Consider the following 21,072-nt stretch of genomic DNA (forward strand, 5'->3'; position numbering starts at 1 on the left):
AAAAAAATCACTGAATGTCATGCCATTTATGTCATTTGACACTAATTCGGCTCTCACGCTGCCTGTTTTAAATTTAGAACAATGACCCATTAGAAGGTAATAGAATCATCTGAGGGCTACATGTTTACATTAAATACAATTGTAAATAACTTGTGAAAATGGTTATTAGCAAATTAGTCCGATGACATCTTAACGACATTTCCCATCACTGATTCAGAGTCTTACCAGCGCAAGGTCATTTCGGAAATCGCTAGGCGAATAACTGGGATGCACTTCCTTCCGTTCGATGTTGTACTCTTCGTGGTTCAACCGTTCGTCCTGATCACGCACATCCCATTCACCTAACCGTACTTTGAGGTTGCTGTTTGGTGTCCTAAAATAAATATTCGATCATTTACCATACTTCATTGAGCTATAGATTTCAGAAATACGTGGCGACACAGTGAGCTGCCGTAACGATCCATCGATTGGAAACCAGTGCCCCTCCGCAGCTGAGCTTTTTCGTTAAGAAACCCGTTTTTATGAGAGCCGCCTGCCAGGGATGCGTTCCAAAGCCGGTAGAGTGGCCTCCCACTATCCGATTGGTCCTGGTGTACAATTCGCCACAACCTGTGAAGATAAGAAAACGAGACTTAGATTGATTTATTCAAAACAAATCGGTGCAATGCATGCTTGCAGTAAGCTAATCAGTGACTTAAACCTAACAGGTGCTCAAAAAATCGGGTCAAGCGTGATAGTGATAGATAGAGAAAGATCGCATTGATTGGTGCTGTTCTAAAACTACATTCTGAAGCGCTTGGTTCGTGAAGGCGAAAATTGCAGTGCATCGGATGGGTTTCAACTTAGAGAAATCGGGACTCGCTACGCTGGATCTACAAGGTACTTGATATACGGAGGACAACTCAGACGCAATATACCGTTTTCGATTCCATAGCCATCGTCCTCCTGCTGAAAGTTGAAAACGGGCGGTCGGGAATTGCTGACGATGCCATTCCCGGTACTAAAGATCGAACCGGACGTTGGACGCGTCCCGAAGCTGAACGGTCGATCGCTGTAGATGGCACTGGCCGTCGGTCCGTGGAGACCCTCGTCATGTAGGGATCCATCATGGCCGCCACCACTACCGAAGTTAACCGGTCGATGATGAACGGGCTTCTGCGGTTGAAATACAGAGTTCAAGCCGTTTCCCAGGTGGTTGCTCTCGTAGTTCCACTCCGGAGGGTTGGTGCTTGTCACAGGGTACAGATGGTATGATGGTTTGGAGCTGTAGCTGCCAGAGTTGGAGTAGATTGGAGTTTGTGCTGGCGCTGTTGCCAGTTGAGGGCGGTTCTGATGGACTGCGTTACTCGACGAGTGTGGTGAAGTAGACGATGAGGATGATGAGGGTGATGGATAGAAATCGAACAGATTGATAATGTCACCTGGATGTGATTACAGTGGGGCGATAATTTTGAACTTTTAGGGAAATTGATAAATGCATAGGATGTGTGAACAGATTGTGGTCAGTTTGTGCTGTTGACGTTGTTATCGAAATTAATACATTAAAATTAATAAGAGGCATTTTTCCGCTCATGATGTATTTTTGTACGATTATAAAAAATGTTTTAGATATACCATTCGGTTCAAGAAGGATTACAGACATTTACGAGGAAGGGACTGAGGTTAGAAGATGTATGTTTCAGTGATACGATATTGTCGAATGTACGTATGAGCAAAGTTAGCCATTACAAACGTTAGTCATATAACTAATATTCCGCATTCTTTAAATCATAAGAAATTCTTAAGGATTATAAAATTCCAGGAATTATTATTATTATTATTAAAATCTTTATTAAAGAGGTTTTTAGCCCAAAGGCTAGTTCACCTCGAAGCCAGGAATTAAAAATTTCTCAAAAAATAACATTTCCTTGAAAATAACATTTCCCCATAAAAGAATTTCCTCAAAAAAAACATCCCAATGGTTGAATTATTTTTGAGCGTTTTGGGAGAAATTTCACACAATTATAAGATTATTTTCTTCCATACTTCCAGTATGATGAATTTTTGTATCGACAATTACGTATTTCACTTTCTATTTGAAATTTTTTTCAGATTTTCGACTGATTTTGAAGATAAATATAACGAATATCTCGCTTGAACACAAGTATTGCTACTAATATACATTTGTTTCCACTTCCGTGAAGATTGATGTTAACATAAAAGTTAAAGAGCCACCTTTCATTTATTAGCTTATCAATTTATATTACCATTACCATTACAACTCAACTCGATCGTAAAATCTGATTCAAATTAGGAATTTATAACTTTTTTAATTTTATTTTCGTGATTTATTATGGTTACAAGTTCATCATGTGGAATTTAGGAATCTAGGAATTTAGAAATTTGGCAATTCAGGAATAGTATTGGATTCTAGGAATTCAGGAATTCTCTTGGAGTCCTGAAGGAACCATAACAAGAGATCTAGAGAGTTTCTCCAGAAATTCCTTCTGCTGTTCTTCCAAGAATATCTCAAAATATCTCCTGAACTCAGATCTGATCAGGTAGTTCTTTATATAAATCCTTTCATAAATTTTTTGTCAAGCAATTCTTTCAAAAATTCTCCTGGAGTTCACCAAGGAATTCTCCCTGAGGAGCCCACAACCATTTCTTCTGGAGTTCTTCCAAAAATGTCTGATAAAATTCCTCTAAGAATTCCAAGTTTTGTCGTCCTGGTCGGGTTTCGCTTAAGTAATTCCTCGATTTTTTTGGGATATTCTTCGGAACTCTCGCGGAGGAATATTTTTCGGAATTTCTGCCATTTGCAAGGCGAATTTTTTGGTTTTTGGTAGGCATTTTTTGTCATTCCGAATTTTCACGGGAAAATCCATATTTAAGAATATACCAATTCGCTGTTGATTGTTTTTTTTCTTACATCTGTCACTCCTAAAAGATTTAACCGATGTGATTAGCGGCGTGAATTATTCCTAGCATATCTGGAAGAGATCCTGGAGAAACTCCAAGATAAATTTAATGATAAATAAATGAAGTTTTGAAGAAACTCCAGGAGGAGCTCCAGGAGAAATTCTTGTAGGAACTGCAAGAAAAAATCCTGAAAGAACTTCAGAAGGAGTTCTTTGATGAACTCCTGAAAGAATAACAAAGATTCAATGATTACATCTGATAAATTTCCTCAGAAATTCATTGAAAGTTCTTCCCGGAGTCCTTCATGAGTTCATCAGAAGCTCTTGCTGGATTTACTTAAGAAATTCCTTGTTGGGATTACTTCAGGAATTCTTTGTTGCAGTTCTTTCAGGAGTTCACCCAAGAATTTCTCCATAAAATCTCCTTGAAGCTCCACCAGAAATTTCTTCTGGATTTCCACCAAGCTTTTCTCCTGGAGTTCCTCCAGGATTTCCTTCTGGAGCTTCTCCAAGAATTACTCCTGCAGATCCACAAGAATTTCCTACAAGAGTTCAAACATGAATTTCTCCTGGAGTTCCTTCAGGAATTTCTCCAGGGATTCGTCTTGGCGTCTCCTCGGCTTTTTTTCTTAAAGTTCCTCCAGGAATTCCATCTGTGGTTCAGTCAGGATACCTTCCTGTAGCTTCTCCAAGAAATCTTCTTGGAGTTACTACAAAAAATCTTCTTAGATGATCCAGAAATTACTCCTAAAGTTCGTCTGGAAATTACTGCTAGAGGTCTTCCAGGAATTTCTCTCGGAATTTCTTTCTATGGGGAAATTCAGAAAGAGATCCAGGAAGAAATCAGAATGTTCGCGGGGAATTGAGAATGAATTTCTGTGGGAATAAATTGGAATCGTGGGGAAATTAAGAATTAATTCCTAGGGGAATTAAGAATGAATTCCTGGGGGAATTGAGAATGAATTCCTAAAGGAATTCAGAAGAAAATTTCGAAAAAAAAATTAAAAAAAAAATCAGAAAAAATATCCCGGAGGAATTTAGAAAAAAAATCCTATGGGAATATAGAATGCAGTCCTGGGGGAAATTAGGACTAGTTCTTGAAGGAATTTAGTATGAATACCTTCAAGAGATGCTCCACAAACTAACACATCATGAACTTCCTAGAAATTCTTCAAGTGTTCTTCTTCAAATTTCTCTGAGAGTTCCTCCTGAAACTCCTCCAGTTCTTGGACTTCCTCCAAATATTCCTACTGAAATTCCTGAAGAAGCTCCTCATGAAAATACTGCTACGATTACTTTTGGAATTGCTGGAATTCATGGTATTCATCAATGAATGCCTGCTGGAGTAATATGGATGGAGCAATATATCCCACAAATTAATTCCAGAATTCATGAGATTATGGATTCTGTAAGCAATACAAAATTGAATAGCATGATGAACTAATTTTGAACCATTTTCCACAATTTCAATCATAATAAAATATTTCCTTTACTTTTGTTGTCAGTTGTTTGCTATCATATTGTACTCAATAAAAAATATTATGTTCTACTGAAGTAGGATCCATAACGTAGGGAACTGTTCCGTTTTCCATCTTACTTCATATTCATCTCATCGCAAAACAAATAAATACAGCACCAAACTCGTCACATATTCTTGCTAACATACGTGAGCGCGGGGATAAAAAACACAAATATAAGAATCAAATCAAATTGATTTTCATTGCTTTGTTGTTGATAAAATAAACATGGGAGATATGGGATGAAGTGATGTGATGATATTTAAACCACTGTCTCCCTTCGTCACAATATTTGCATTGCATATCTAAAATCGTCATACTTCTAGGATTTTCATCTAAACGTTTCTTGGCTCGGTACTTGTAGTTTTAAGGCAGTCAAGCAAGGATGTTATCGATCATTTAGTAATCTACGTTCGATCATTTAGTAGTTTGTCAATAACTCTTAACAGAGGCTAAATTTCAAAATGTGTTGTATGGTGAACTTTTAGTGCGAAGGTTTTTCTACAACTTTCCTTAACAGATCGATGTTCGAATTCCACTGCTAAAGGAGTTACGGTGCTAGTTGCTATACTTATACTAAATGATAACAAAATATGCAATCATTTAGTCTAAGTTGCTGCTATTAGCGCTATAGCTCCGTTACTAGTGAAATTCAAACAACGAACTGTTAGGCAGAGTTGTAGATAAACCTTTGCACTGGAAGTCCATCATACAACATATTTTGAAATTTACCCTCTGGAATGAGTTATTGAAAAACTACTAAATGATCGATTACATCCTTGCTTGACTGCCTTAAAACTACAAGTACCGAGCCAAGAATCGTTTAGATGAAAATCCTAGAAGTATGACGATTTTAGATATGCAATGCAAAGATTGTGACGAAGGGAGACAGATGCAGATTACTAAATGATCGTTAACATCCTTGCAGTCAAGTATTTCAGTGTGAAGGAGGCGCACGGTAGTGTCTAAACCACAAACGCGGCTCATAAAGCGAAGGAGACGCATGGCTCATAATGCTTCGTTTCCTTGAGGTTTCGGTGAGAAAAAGACTTGCACGATAGTGAAGTGAAGACAGATTACCGTACTCGCCTATTTAGTTTCTTTAGGTGAAACAAATATGTGTGGTTGAAATTTTATTGGTTAAAACCTAACGAGGTCGGGTGGTTACGAGCGGTCACATCTATGATTTTGTCTGTAGAAAAAAATTCGCTTGTGCCGTTTTGCGACGAGCGTGGTGAATCTTATCTTTTTCCTCTTATCCATATTTCCACGCTAGCCATAATTGTGGCTGCTATGAACAACTATGACAATAATGACACTATGCTTTTTTCGATGCTGATCATTGTCGAATCACAATTTTTACATTGTTTGAGAATTAAAAAATTTAAAAATGAAATGAAGGACTTCATCACATAAACAGCCTTTATGTTTGTTAGATGTATTTTCAACCCTTAAAGAGTGTCGAAGCATTACTATAGCAGGGCTGGTAGCAAGTCACTTTTTAGTGGCTTGGTCACTATTTTGAGCTAAAACTAAAAAGTCACTAAAAAGTCACTATTTGCATCCAAAAGTCACTGAAGTCACTATTTTTCGGAAAATGGTCACTAAAGTCACTATTTTCGCACCAATGTTTATAAAAATAAAAATCATTTGTACCTACTATTATCATCAATCAAATCAAATGCAAATCTGTTAGCAAAATATTTTTATTTTTTTTATTTCTCTATAATAAGGTTTGCAGCCCTGGGCTGGCTCACCTCTAGCAAAATATATAAAGTTTGAAAAATTGCTCCAAGGCAGAGTGGGTTCGAACCATGGACTTCGGGATCGAGAGACACACAGACAGACCACACAGCGAAGCTTGGGCATACGTTTGGGCAACGCCGTATATAAAGCGCAGGATTGTTACGACTACGAGGATTTCGCGATTTTCGCGGTTTTTGCTATTCTCGCGGAATTGATGCGGATTTACGTAACGGTTGAGGCTTCGCGCGGATTTAGTTTTGGGTGGAAATTTATTAATTAAGGAGCGTAGGGTTTTGTTTTCGATAGCAAAAGAGAGAAGGGACTCCACATTTGAAGTCTATGCTTACCCATTTTTTTCTATGTTTCCAAGCCATTATTGAATGCATTATACTCTTGAGCACTCGTTTAACAAGCATTATAAGGGTAAGAAATTCACTTTTTGTCATTTTTCATCGTTTCTGAATATCAATTTTTTTGTCACGTCAATTTTGACGAGATATTTCTTAGTTTCTGATTGATTAACCCCTCTACGACGAACCACACAGCATGATATTGTCGGCGTAGCACCACATTAGAATTCGGACATCGGGACTTTCGAACCGAAGTTCTATCTGTCAAACTAATTGATGCGTTGTCTAGCGCATCTTTAGGCGAATCCTGCGCACTACTTCTTAAGTTGGGTAAGTTGCCTGAATCTAGAGAAAAATCCACCTTCGTTATAAAAAGCTTCCTAACTTTATTTCTCTTAGAGGAACTTTCACTGTAGCGATGACCGCATAAATCTTTATGTAAAATTATGTAAAGCCTTGAATTTGGGAAATAATTTTTGGAAGGTTTTTCTCAGGAATTCTTCAAACAATATCTACAGGAATTCTCAAAAAGATTTCTGCCGGAATTCATGAAAAATCCGCTTGTATTTGAAGAAGATTTTTTTTCAAGGATTCGCGGAGAAATTTTTATAGTAGTTGACGTGCAGTTTCCGCCTTGAAATTATGGTATGAAAGAATTTCCGGAAGTTTTTGTGCTGACATTCGCCATCGGATTTCTGTTGGAATTTCCGTTTGAACTCCTTGAGAAAGATTTCACAAGGGTTGAAGTATTTTCTGCACAATTTCTGAAAAATTCATTTCATAATTTTGGATTCTTTGAGTTTTTTTTAAACAATTTTTCCTTATAAAAATTCATAAGCTTTATGATTCCAAATAATTCTCTGTCTAGTAATTGATTAGATCATTTAATTTCTTTTTTGCCAAAAAAAACCGTGTTAATTTTTCAACGTGCCAAAACGAATGTTCACACGTCTAACTACATAAAAATTAGCGAAAGCCCAATCCAAAACATCGTTCTATTTAGTACTTTTTCATACTGTCTTGCAGCTGAATCATCTATATATGGTGAAACTTTTGGGAATATATTTTGACGAGACAATATTTTTTGATCGATAGTAAAAGACAGCGCAAAATTTGTTATACTTCATTCTGCCTTTTTCATACACAAACTGCAGTTTCACGAAAAACTTCGAGCTCATGTTAAACTTTATTACCACAATGCTGTAGAACTTGCTTCAAAATCTTTGTTGAAATTATAAGCATGGTTTAGTGTAACAACTTGTAACTCGTTACCTGCTCCCGTGTGTTACAGAATAAGGTTTACCATGGTCATATTGCTAGCCTCTGGATGTCCCAACGAATACCTTCCTCAATATCCAACTCTATGGTATTTATGATGGTGTCGCCAACTCGGTTGTCCCCTGCTAAGACCCATCCTCTCCCTAGTTACAATGAAGATGCACACGGCCAGCAGAAGAAATCCTCATGATTTTGTAATTTTTGTCTCCTCTTGATTTCTGATAGCATTCTAATAAGGATTTGAAAAAAAAAAGTGATATCCCTTTTTTCAGATCTACTACGAGTTACATATTAACAATACGAATGCAACTCAGCTCACTATCTGGTTAGTACATCATACAAAAGTCACTATTTGGTCACTTTTTTCGTCATCGTTGGTCACTAAGTCACTATTTTGAACGGCATTTACCGCTACCATCCCTGCTATAGGACAGCGGTTCTCAACCTGGGGTACATGTACCCCTGGGGGTACCTCGGACAAAAATGCGTAATGGCGGACATATTACAATTTCAATCAAAATTCATTGATAAAGTTTTGATAATTGTGTATTTTCTATTTCAAAAATTTATATTGTACATAATATGTAATGCGATCAATAAATCTCAATTGACACAACCAGCACAATGTATGAAGGGCTGCGGAACAAAAGATCAAACGAACAAAATGTCGAATGAACAAAATGATTTTTTTTTCACTAAAACTCGGTTGCTTCGGTTGCTCGGAAGCCTCCTCTCAAGAGGCCTGGAAGCCTCCTCTCAAGAGGCTCGGAAGCCTCCTCTCAAGAGGCTCGGAAGCCTCCTCTCAAGAGGCTCGGAAGCCTCCTCTCAAGAGGCTCGGAAGCCTCATCTCAAGAGGCTCAGGAAGCCTCCTCTCAAGAGGCTCAGGAAGCCTCCTCTCAAGAGGCTCAGGAAGCCTCCTCTCAAGAGGCTCAGGCCTCCTCTCAAGAGGCTCGGAAGCCTCCTCTCAAGAGGCTCAGGCCTCCTCTCAAGAGGCTGGAAGCCTCCTCTCTCAAGAGGCTCAGGAAGCCTCCTCTCAAGAGGCCTGGAAGCCTCCTCTCAAGAGGCTCAGGAAGCCTCCTCTCAAGAGGCTCAGAGCCTCCTCTCAAGAGGCCTGGAAGCCTCCTCTCAAGAGGCTCGGAAGCCTCCTCTCAAGAGGCTGGAAGCCTCCTCTCAAGAGGCTCAGAAGCCTCCTCTCAAGAGGCTCAGGAAGCCTCCTCTCAAGAGGCCTGGAAGCCTCCTCTCAAGAGGCTCGGAAGCCTCCTCTCCAAGAGGCCTGGAAGCCTCCTCTCAAGAGGCTCAGGCCTCCTCTCAAGAGGCCTGGAAGCCTCCTCTCAAGAGGCTCAGGAAGCCTCCTCTCAAGAGGCTCAGGAAGCCTCCTCTCAAGAGGCCTCAGGAAGCCTCCTCTCAAGAGGCTCAGAGCCTCCTCTCAAGAGGCCTGGAAGCTTCCTCTCAAGAGGCTCAGGAAGCCTCCTCTCAAGAGACTCAGGAAGCCTCCTCTCAAGAGGCTCAGGAAGCCTCCTCTCAAGAGGCTCAGGAAGCCTCCTCTCAAGAGGCTCAGGAAGCCTCCTCTCCAAGAGGCTCAGGCCTCCTCTCAAGAGGCTCAGAAGCCTCCTCTCCAAGAGCTCAGGAAGCCTCCTCTCAAGAGGCTCAGGCCTCCTCTCAAGAGGCTCAGAAGCCTCCTCTCAAGAGGCTCAGGAAGCCTCCTCTCAAGAGGCTCAGGAAGCCTCTTCTCCAAGAGGCTCAGGCCTCCTCTCAAGAGGCTCAGAAGCCTCCTCTCAAGAGGCTCAGGAAGCCTCCTCTCAAGAGGCTCAGAGCCTCCTCTCAAGAGGCCTCAAGCCTCCTCTCAAGAGCTCTGAGCCTCCTCTCAAGAGGCTCAGGCCTCCTCTCCAAGAGCTCAGGAAGCCTCCTCTCAAGAGGCTCAGGAAGCCTCCTCTCAAGAGGCTCAGGAAGCCTCCTCTCAAGAGGCTCAAGCCTCCTCTCAAGAGGCCTGGAAGCCTCCTCTCAAGAGGCTCAGAAGCCTCCTCTCAGAGGCTCAGGAAGCCTCCTCTCAAGAGGCTCAGAAGCCTCCTCTCAAGAGGCTCGAAGCCTCCTCTCAAGAGGCCTGGAAGCCTCCTCTCAAGAGGCTCGGAAGCCTCCTCTCAAGCAGCTGGAAGCCTTCTCTCAAGAGGCCTGGAAGCCTCCTCTCAAGAGGCTCAGGCCTCCTCTCAAGAGGCTCAGGCCTCCTCTCAAGAGCTCAGGAAGCCTCCTCTCAAGAGGCCTGGAAGCCTCCTCTCTACCGGCTCGGACGCCTCCTCTCTATAGGCTCGGAAGCCTCCTTTCAAGAGGCCTGAAGCCTCCTCTCAAGTGGCTTGGATGCCTCCTCTCAAGAGGCTCGGATGCCTCCTCTCAAGAGGCTCGGAAGCCTCCTCTCAAGAGGCTCGGAAGCCTCCTCTCAAGAGGCTCAGGAAGCCTCCTCTCAAGAGGCTCAGGAAGCCTCCTCTCAAGAGGCTCAGGAAGCCTCCTCTCAAGAGGCTGGAAGCCTCCTCTCGAGAGGATCAGAGGCCCCCTCTCAAGAGGCACGGAAGCCTCCTCTCAAGAGGCTCGGAAGCCTCCTCTCAAGAGGCTCGGAAGCCTCCTCTCAAGAGGCTCGGAAGCCTCATCTCAAGAGGCTCGGAAGCCTCCTCTCAAAAGGCTCGGAAGGCTTCTTTCAAGAGGCTCGGAATCATCCTTTCAAGAGCCTTCCTAGAGGCTCGAAAGCCACTTTTCAAGAGGCTCAAAAGCCTCCTTTCAAGAAGGACTTCTTGGCTCAAGAGGCTTGGAAGGATCCTTTGAAGAGGCTCGTAAGCCTGCCTTTAAGAGGCTCGGAAGCCTTCTTTCAAGAGGCTCGGAAGCCTTCTTTCAAGAGACTCAAAAGCCTCCTTTCAAGAGGCTCTGAAGCCTTTTTCCAAGAGGATCGGAAGTCTCCTTTCAAGTGGTTAGGTTGAACCGTCTAAGACGAATTAAGTACTGTCCATTTAATTCCACCAGTTAACTGGTGGAATTAAATGGACAGTACTTAATTCGTCTTAGACGGTTGAATACATTCCACTAAAAGAGCTTAATATATTTTTCTGGTTAGGTTGGCTTCTTTCAAAAGGTTCGGAAGTCTACTTTCAAGTGGTTCGGAAACCTTCTTTCAAGTGGTTCGGAAACCTTTTTTCAAGAGGCTCGGCAGCCTCCTTTCTAGAGGCTCGGAAGCCTCGCTTCAAGAAACTCAGAATTCTTATTTCAATAGGCTTGGAAGCAAACTATCAAAAGCGTTCTTTCAAGATGCAACGGAAGCTTCATTTTAAGTGGCTCAAAAACCGTCTTTAAGAGGCTCGGAAGCCTCTCTACAAAAAGCTCAGAAGCCTCTAATAAAGAGGCGCGGAAGCCTACTCTAAAGGGACTCAAAAGCTTAAAGGAGCTTCCCTTCAAAAGGGCTCGGAATTATGTTTTCAAGAGGATTGGAAGCCTACTTTCGAGAGGGAATACCTCAAATCATGCAAAAGTTCGAAGGGATACCTCTCAAGAAAAAGCTTGAGAACCGCTACTATAGGAAATCACACCTATATAATCATATGGTTTTAGATGGATATGATAAAGAAATTAAATTCCAAGTCGAATCGAAATCCGTGCACCGTGGATCATAATCCGTACAGCTTTTTCATTACTTCTCGCTTAACTTTTCAAAAGGACCTAAGTAACTTTTTTTTTTATGAATTAATTTGAATACTGCAATCAATAGCTTTCATGTTGTTCTATTGATTGCGCTATTCAAATTAATTCATGAAAAAAATGTTACTTAGGTCCTTTTGAAAAGTTAAGCGAGACTTAATAAAGCATAGCATAGCATAATATAGCATATGTGATTGTACAAATCGTGGGTGGCTATACAATGCTCAGTTGAGCAACCTACTGTATATTGTCGCAAATTGGTACTTGGGATTAGTACCTTTTCCTATACAGTAGCAGTTGTATTCATGGCCACGTCCTTACAATCACGGAAGGAAGGGAAGGAATGTTAGTTCAACATCTACTAGTGAAGATGCAGGGAATCCAAACTACCTTCATAGATGTCTCGGGAAGGAAAACTTGTGTTAGTAGGTAAGGTGAATAATAGGGAGCTCTATTCGACAATATAGAGCGTTTGTCAATAACAGTAGGGGAGGAGGTTCGGTTGTCGGCACCGTTCGGTTATGGGCACCCCTATGTATCTTTTGACAGATAAGAGATGCTGTCATTCTGACAACCGTCATTTGTTTGCTATAATAGCATGATATTTTGTGCTCAATATCAAACCGGATGGGCATCTCTAGTTTGAACCAGAAACAAATAAATTTTTCGAACAAGAAAAATAACACGAAAGTTTTGTTTGGCCTTTTTCAAAGTGTCATAAATTAAAGGATTTGATTCAAAAAGTGAGTTCTAATGCGTATTACACAGTAAATTTAATCTATTTTGAGGCCCAATGTCGATTGCCATCAAAATTTTAGCGCGAATTTTTTTTTCTTCTCGTTCCAAAAAGGCTGCGAAATTCGGTTGTGGGTACCCTCATTTTATTGATAAATCATTCAATATCGTTTTACTTGTCCCTTAACTTATTTTTAATAACGTTTTAAGGCAGTTTTTATAATTAGTTTGACATAATTGTTCGAAATAATGAGTTTATTCAATATTTTTGTTCTTTGGGCATGTCTAGTCATTATACACACTTTTTGGAACAAAGCGTTGACCGATTTGCTTGCAACAAGTTGCATTCGACGGGGAATGCTTTCCCATTGTTTCCTATTGAAAATTGGTCAGATCGGACTATGGGATCAAAATTTATGGCCAAAATATTTTTTTTTTTAAATGAACGAGAAAGGGACTATTGCTGCTAGGGTGATTAATCAGGATTTTTTTGACTGTGATGCATACCAATAAAACGTAAATCAATGAAAAATTAAAACCCATTTACCTAAAGTGCTATTTTAGACCTTCCTTATGTGATTTTTTTCAACATCCTCCTTAATGCACCGAGGGAGGCATCATCACTGCTAGGTGAATTGATTTGAGTTTTTTTTAGCGTCTCCTGGCTTTTAGAATGAATAAAGTATTCCTTTTCTTTAAATCTGGGTGGTTTGTATTCATACTACTTTATTTTTAGCTAAGTTTTCAAGGGTGCCCACAACCGAACCACGAAATGAAAATGTCCAAAAATGTAAAATTTTCTAAATTGTCAATATTTTTTTCTAAATCGATGAAATCATATTAATTTCTTTGCTAGTAGTAAGGTTATAAGTTTAGCTTTCGATTGCTATGCAAATGTCGACATAAGATCAACCAGGGCCAAAGTTATGGACCAAACACAAAAGGGTGCCCACAACCGAACCTCCTCCCCTATGTGCTGAAAAAATATTAAAATATATTCATCAATTTATTTACGAACCGTCCAAAGGAGGCAAAGTAACCTGGATTTTACAAATGTTTCGCATTATATACAAAACACCAAACCAAAAACTCGGATTTTACGAATGTTCTAAACCCTACCTGAAACACGTCCGATCACGCACCAATTATTTACTCACTCGGCCGCGCGAACTATCTGCTTACTGAGCAAAAACACGACAAAACAGGCACTGACGGCCGCGCAATGCAGAACACAAAATTTAGGCAAATCGCGCGATCGTTCTGCTGTCCGAAACAAGAGTCAACACGCACTGAACTCTTTTTTATTACTAAATATTTAAATTAAAGCATCCCGATAGATAAGACAACACACGAAGAAATGGCACCTGAAACTTCGCGTTTGTAGGTAGGATATTATATACACAGCCCAAAAATGATTTTGTACAATTTGTTCAATTACAATTTACAATTTTTAAGATCTTCTTCTTAAATGGCACTATATTTCAACTAGAACTGGGCCTGTACTTCAACTTAGTATTCTATTAGCATTTCCTCATCTTGTGTGGCAAGTACCAGAGATGCATCTGAACACGAGAACGCGTGTTCGTGTTCAAAACGTTCTGAACACTGCACACTGTTCAAGAGCACTGACCTAGCTTAGCAACTTGTATCCTAGGAAAACAAATTCAAGCAACGGCATGCTACACATTTTTCGGCTAGTAACAGAACACGTGGGCATCTAATGAATCGAAATCAAGCATGCTCGTATGTTTTTGCGTAGCTCCCAATCTAAGGAATCTTAGTTACCATGATCGTTTTGCTTGCGTACCAACCCAGTGCACACTGAACTGTGTTCAGAGTTTAAAACATAGAACACCAAGACACGCTCTTGGCTCATGTTCTGTTCAGGATGCATCTCTGCCAAGTACGATGGATACACTATGCCCATGAAGTCAAGAATGTTTCCCACCCAAAAACATCCTAGACCCAACCGATAATCGAACTCGCCATCTCAAGATAGGCAATCCTACACCTTTGCTCGCAAAGCTAACTGGAGACCCTGGTTATTTCAATTGAACTTGCTACCCACATAAGCGAGAACGACGGCTAACTGCATTCACGTTCATGTGTCTCAGCCCCTTTCCATTTGACAATCTCACATAAGGTCGTTAAAATGGAAAGTAATTGATGAGTGGGAACTATTTTCTCGAGACAAAACATATCGCATCCATCACTGAATTTGAATTGTACTTTATCTACAATGCAAGTCTTAGCGATTCGTTCATAAATTATTTCTTCATCTTCTAAGACGAAATTATAACTGCAAGCACTCTTGTTTCAGCTTACAGCTTTAAGGGTTCCGCTTAGTACCATAACGATTCAATAAAACATTGATCAAAATTGCCGTCTCGAAACGTACCCAATTACCTCATTGCTTAAGATTTTGCTTCCATGATTTACTGCTCTAAACTACGCAATGTACCCCTCATTTGAAGTGGCACTCGCAATGGTTCGCATTGTTCACACTTGCATTTTCAGATTTGAGAATTGGTGAAACCCGTCACGTTTATGGCTTCGCTACCGATAATTGTGATAAAGTGGCTATGGTAGTCGAGTTGCAAATCATTGTGCCCTTCATGGAATCAAATATGTTTCAATGAAACCGAACTAAATTCACCACCATGCATCTTTCCTACCAAAAATTCAATTTTACATCCGACTTCATTTGACTCAAACGGATGACAAAACATTGTCAAACTTGATCAAACTGTCTTGTTTTCTCTCTTACGATCAAACAAGCAAATAATTAGATTCAACAAGGCTGTCTGCTCACATAAATTGATTTGATTCGCTCTGCTGAAATCGACACCCGTTGATGAAATGTGGTGCGTTAATCGCTCGGATACCTCTTAGGAAGGTGTTTTGAATTAATGCATTAGGATCGAGAGGTGTGCGGTTAAGTTCAAACTGGTACAATGGGAGTTAAATGTTGGGCTGTAGTGGCATTATGCGCAACTAAACCATGAGCGTGAAGAAAGTTGCAAAATAGAAGAGCAACATTGACATTCAACAAGCATCTTCCCATGACCTTCTACAAGGTCGTGGTAAATGTGATTAAGTTTTATGCGTTCAATAATTATTTAGGTTATGGATCCTGTTCAATAAATGACATCATTTAAAAGTGAACCGTATGTTTGAGAAACTGCGTTCGTGACATTTTTTACCAAAAACAGATTTCTCATCCAAAAATACGTTATTTGGCAAAAAAAACTCAAAGGTGCAGCCCAATCGGGTTGTACTCAAAGTTGACGTTGAACTACGTAGCTGTATGTAATGTACAGGGTTTCGACTATTATGTGCGATTGGACTAAAGCAAGCGTTTATCTTATGCTTCTGAGATTGATTTGAAATAGAAGATAAAAATATTTTTTTCAAATAATCGAGGATGAACAACACTCTCAAGCGTTCACATATCCAAATTATCAATTTATAAAAACTCATAGAGAGTAAGAATCGTTCGATAATTGTATCTCGATTCGAAGCATTGGTAAATGCTTCTTTTGAACTTAACACCAAACACAATGCCAAACATCCGATTGAACTTCATTATTGACATTAAATTGGTACTAGTTAGGTTTACATTTAATGATACTCGATTTAAAAATTTGAAAAGCATAACCCTGGCTGATAGTGCACGACGCAAACTGGAACAGAGACTAAGCACCCGTCACTAAGTCAGTCTAAGCCCCTGGTGGCTCATTACAGAAAAACCCATTGCGAAAGCTGGGCTGTCAACGGCGTTTGGTGGTCATCCTATGGAGGAAGTCAGAGTAGACGCGACAAAGAAGTTTGGCAGTTTAATAATTATTATTCCTTCACGTGAGTAGCGTCGGACCTAGCGTTTTCTCTGGCAGACACCTACGAATCAGCAAAAACGAGCCGAAGAAAGTTTACCAGAATGCAATCATTGCAGCAGCGAAGAAGATTTTGAGCCCCTCTACTGGCATCAATAGACGTAAGCAAGAAGATGCCGTCAAACGCCCCCAAGCTTTCGAGAGAAAACGCACGTTTAAGTTAGCAGAAACAAACTGCAACAGCTAAAAGCCCTGCAATGGTGGACATAAAAAGCTTTTAATTAATAACTAAAGAAATGCCAATAGATTACTAAGCTGAAAAGCAGGCAAACTTTCCAGTTGGAAAGTAGTGCTATGCAGTGGCGTAGCCAGAAAATTGGTCTGGGGGGGGTTTTCTGAACATTTTTTTTTTCGCAAAAAAAAATTTCTTTTAAAAATTTTGTCTTTGGGGGGGGGGCTACGCCACTGGTGCTATGGAAGAAGAAGCTTGCGATGCACTTACGAGATTGACTGAATCACCGAAACCGAGTACTAAGCTGTTAGCAAGTTTTTAATTAAAAATATTATCATACATTGATATTGTAACACACTAAAGTCGGTTTTTAGCAGGGGATATGGGCCGCGTGGATGAAAACAATGTAAAAAGCCGCGCAAATTCCTAAATATGTCTGGATGAACCGCGGAAGTCCAAAAATTCGAGTGAAAAAAATCGCATAAAAAACAATTCCTGTAAAAATAACCGCGTAAAAAACAACTTTAGCGTACATTGGGTATGAAGCGTTGACTCTTCCCTGATCGAATGGTCCATGAAAATTGAAAATCCATCGAGAAACGGCTAAGCTATTAACGATCAAAGTCTATCATATTTTCGTGACGTTTTTCAGTTTTTTGCAATCGTAAAGTGTACCCCAATATAGAAAAGACAGACGTAGTTCTACGTCAAAACTTTTTGTTGAAAAATATGCAGATTTTTTTTCGTTTCTTTGAGTGAGTTACCCGAGTAACACAATTCAAAGTATTGGGCTGCAGTATCTCACATACATATGACTTAATTTAGTCGAACATAGGTTTTAGTAACTGGTTCTTGAAACCTCGATTCAATTGCAAGGTTACCATTCTGGTTGAAAAGACGCCATCTTTGTTAATTTTACAAAATAGTAACGACTGGAATATTTGTTGTTGCATTTTGTGGCTTTCTGAGTCATCTAAATATGTTGAAACGATTAGTTTTGTTTTACAAGTGTAAATAAACTAAAATTGAACATGGATCTTAGAAGGTACCTACATTACATAATACATAAAGCAATAGGTACTATACTAGGGTGTCCCAAAAAAAAACACTTTGTTCGGAAAGTCATGGTGCTCAAGCCTTAAGTGGAAGCATTTCTGTAGAACAACCCAAAATTCTTAAAAATAGTTTAGTGGCTCCAACAGGGCAATATTTGAAAAATTGTGTTATTTGCACTTATTGTCATATTTTGGATATATTCACCACATTTCAATCACTTTTCCAATCGTTTGTGATTTTTCTATGGATCATGATGAGTATTCTACATGGCAATTTGGTTGGTATTATGTAACAAAATGACTTCTAGATCCAATTAAATATCATAAAAATGTTTTTTTTTAAATGATTTTCGCCGAAAATTGCGTCGTATCCGTAAAATATTTTTTCTCATGCTAACGGGGCTGAGATATTAAAGCTTTGGTATACCCTAAAAAATAACGACATATGTTAAGCTATCGAAATCCTACAAATGTCTAATGATTATTTCAATAATTTTGACGTTTTTGATATCACATAAATCCGTCTGTTCAACCCGTGGTTACAGGATTTAATAAATTTTACCTAAAACACGTGGTTTTGAAAAGCAGTCAGTTTAAATTATGCCACTGTTTTGATAAAAAAATCATGAAAATATTCGTTACATTCATTTCATTTTTTTAGTCTACATCTAAACAGATAACACTGAATCAACAATTTGACGCTACAATACACGGTTCGAGGCCGCATCTCTCCATCCTCGGATACGCCCCACGCTCGCCAAGTCGTTTTGCACTTGATCTGCCCTTCTCGCTCGCTGCGCTCCACGTCCTCTCGTGCCTGCCGGATCGGAAGCGAACACCATCTTTGCAGGGTTGCTGTCCGGCATTCTTGCAACATGCCCTGCCCATCGTACACGTCCGGCTTGAGCTACCTTCTGGATACTGGGTTCGCCGTAGAGCTGGGCGAGCTCATGGTTCATTCTTCACCACCATGCACACGCCGTCTTCTTGCACACCGCCAATCATGGTCCTAAGCACCCGTCTCTCGAATACTCCGAGTGCTTGCAAGTCCTCCTCGAGCATTGTCCATGTTTCATGTCCGTAGAGGACAACCGGTCCTATTAGCGTCTTGTACATGAAACATTTGGTGCGGCGGCGAATCTTTTTTGACCGCAGTTTCTTCTGGAGCCCGTAGTAGGCTCGACTTCCACAGATGATGCGCCTTCGTATTTCACGACTGACATTGTTATCAGCCGTTAGCAAGGATCCGAGGTAGATGAATTCCTCGACCACCTCGAAGGTATCTCCGTCTATCGTAACACTGCTTCCCAGGCGGGCCCTGTCACGCTCTGTTCCGCCCACAAGCATGTACTTTGTCCTTGAGGCATTCACCACCAGTCCCACTTTTGTTGCTTCACGTTTCAAGCGGGTGTACAGTTCTGCCACCTGTGCAAATATTCGGCCGACAATGTCCATGTCATCCGCGAAACAAATAAATTGACTAGATCTGTTGAAAATCGTACCCCGGCTGTTTTACCCGCCTCTCCGCATGACACCTTATAGCGCAATGTTGAACAACAGGCACGAAAGTCTATCACCTTGTCTTAGTCGCCGGCGCGATTCGAACGAACTGGAGTGTTTGCCCGAAATCTTCACACAGTTTTGCACACCATCCACCGTTGCTCTGATCAGTCTGGTAAGCTTCCAAGGGAAGCTGTTCTCGTCCATAATTTTCCATAGCTCTACGCGGTCTATACTGTCGTATGCCGCCTTGAAAGCAACGAACAGATGATGCGTTGGGACCTGGTATTCACGGAATTTTGAAGGATTTAACGTACAGTAAAAATCTGGTCCGATGTCGAGCGGCCGTCAACGAAGCTGGCTTGATAACTTCCCACGAACTCGTTCACTAATGGTGACAGACGACGGAAGATGATCTGGGATATCACTTTGTAGGCGGCATTAAGTATGGTGATTTCTCGAAAGTTCTCACACTCCAGCTTGTCGCCTTTCTTGTAGATGGGGCATATAACCCCTTCCTTCCACTCCTCCGGTAGCTGTTCAGTTTCCCAGATTCTGACTATCAATTTGTGCAGGCAAGTGGCTAGCTTTTCCGAGCCCTCCGGGCCATCTTGATACCATCCTTACCAGCTGCTTTATTGGTCTTAAGCTGTTGGATGGCATCCTTAACTTCCCTCAAGGTGGGGGCTGGTTGGCTTCCATCGTCCCCTGAACTGACGTAGTCATCTCCTCCGTTGCCTTGACTTTCACTCCCTGTACTCTCAGCGCCATTCAAATGTTCCTCGTAGTGCTGCTTCCACCTTTCGATCACCACACGTTCGTTCGTCAAGATTCTCCCATCCTTATTCCAGCACATTTCGGCTCGCGGCACGAAGCCTTTGCGGGATGCGTTGAGATAGAACTTGGTAGAAATTGGTAGAACTTGGTTGTTTCTTGAGCACAGCTGTTCCATCTCCTCGCACTCTGCTTCTTCCAGGCGGCGTTTCTTCTCCTGAAAAGACGGGTCTGCTGTCTCCGCTTCCGTCTATAACGTTCCACGTTCTGCCGGGTACCTTGCTGCAGCGCGACCGTCCGCGCTGCGTCCTTCTCCTCCAGAATCTGTCTGCACTCTTCGTCGAACCAATCGTTCCGTCGACTTCGACCCATATACCCGACGTTGTTCTCCGCTGCGTCGTTAATGGCTGCTTTGACTGTATTCCAGCAGTCCTCAAGAGGGGCCCATCGAGCTCACCCTCTTCCGGCAACGCTGCCTCGAGATGCTGCGCGTATGCAGTGGCGACATCAAGTTGCTTCAGACGCTCTAGGTCGTACCGCGGCGGTCGTCGGTACCGAACATTATTGATGACGGATAGTTTGGGGCGCAGTTTAACCATCACCAGATAGTAGTCAGAGTCAATGTTAGCGCCATGATATGTCCTGACGTCGATAATGTTTCAGAGTTTCACTTAGAGTCCCTCGCTGGCACTCGGACGACGATCAGTCGCCTCTAACATGGAGAACAGACGCTGTTGTGAGCCGATCCTGACATGGAGAACAGACGCTCAATAAGATTTGCACCTCCGGAGAGGAGCGAACCCCCCCTTCGTATACATATTCAACCAGTCAAAGCGATTTAAGCAGACTAAAGAAGACTAATGTTGGGGCCCTCCTTAGTCGTGCGGTAAGATGCGCGACAAAGCAAGACCATGTCAAGGGTGGCTGGGTTCGATTCCCGGTGCCAGTCTAGACAATTGTCGAATTGTAAATTGACTCGACTTCCCTGGGCATAACAGTATCATCGTGTTAGCCTCATGATATGCAGAAATGGTAACTTGGCGTAGAAACCTCGCAGTTAATAACTGTGGAATTGCTTGATGAACACTAAGCTGCGTCCCAAGGTCCCATGTGATGCCAATGAAGAAGAAGTGGTCCACCATAATCGGCAACATTTGACGATCGCTGAGACATGGTTTATTACAAGCATTCCAAGGGTTTATTTGGAACAAAATTTTTAATTCGGTTTGCGTTGTTACATGTACGTTAGCTCGTTTTGCCCTAATGTGATAGAAGAATAGATAGATAGAGAAATAGAAGAACTGATCGGGGTTTTGCTAAAACGCACTAAAAGCCACTCAAACACATTTCTTTTGACGTTGAACAACGTCTTACCCGAAGATACTGGGTGTCAAATCAGAATCTGAAATTGGGGACCGTCACGAAATCATGTAAGATTTTGAACGTTAAGGTGATTATACAATTAATCCCGTAGTGA

General features: G+C 41.2%; 1 protein-coding gene across 7 annotated transcripts in view; it reads right to left on the minus strand.

Annotated features, from left to right (window-relative positions):
• LOC134213032 (serine proteinase stubble) overlaps positions 1–21,072 on the minus strand; it is a 109,546-nt gene that overhangs the window by 8,077 nt on the left and 80,397 nt on the right. For 5 of the 7 annotated variants that reach the window (XM_062691505.1, XM_062691506.1, XM_062691507.1 and 2 more), the window contains 3 exons: positions 918–1,421; positions 432–609; positions 226–373 (listed from right to left, as the gene is read on the minus strand). In XM_062691505.1, coding sequence (XP_062547489.1) covers positions 226–373; positions 432–609; positions 918–1,421 — 830 coding nt within the window. The remainder of the gene's footprint in view (positions 1–225; positions 374–431; positions 610–917; positions 1,422–21,072) is intronic. The other 2 variants (XM_062691510.1, XM_062691509.1) reach the window with 1 other exon arrangement.

Source organism: Armigeres subalbatus, chromosome 2 (genome assembly GCF_024139115.2).
Source record: "Armigeres subalbatus isolate Guangzhou_Male chromosome 2, GZ_Asu_2, whole genome shotgun sequence".
NCBI classification, from domain to species: Eukaryota; Metazoa; Arthropoda; class Insecta; order Diptera; family Culicidae; genus Armigeres; species Armigeres subalbatus.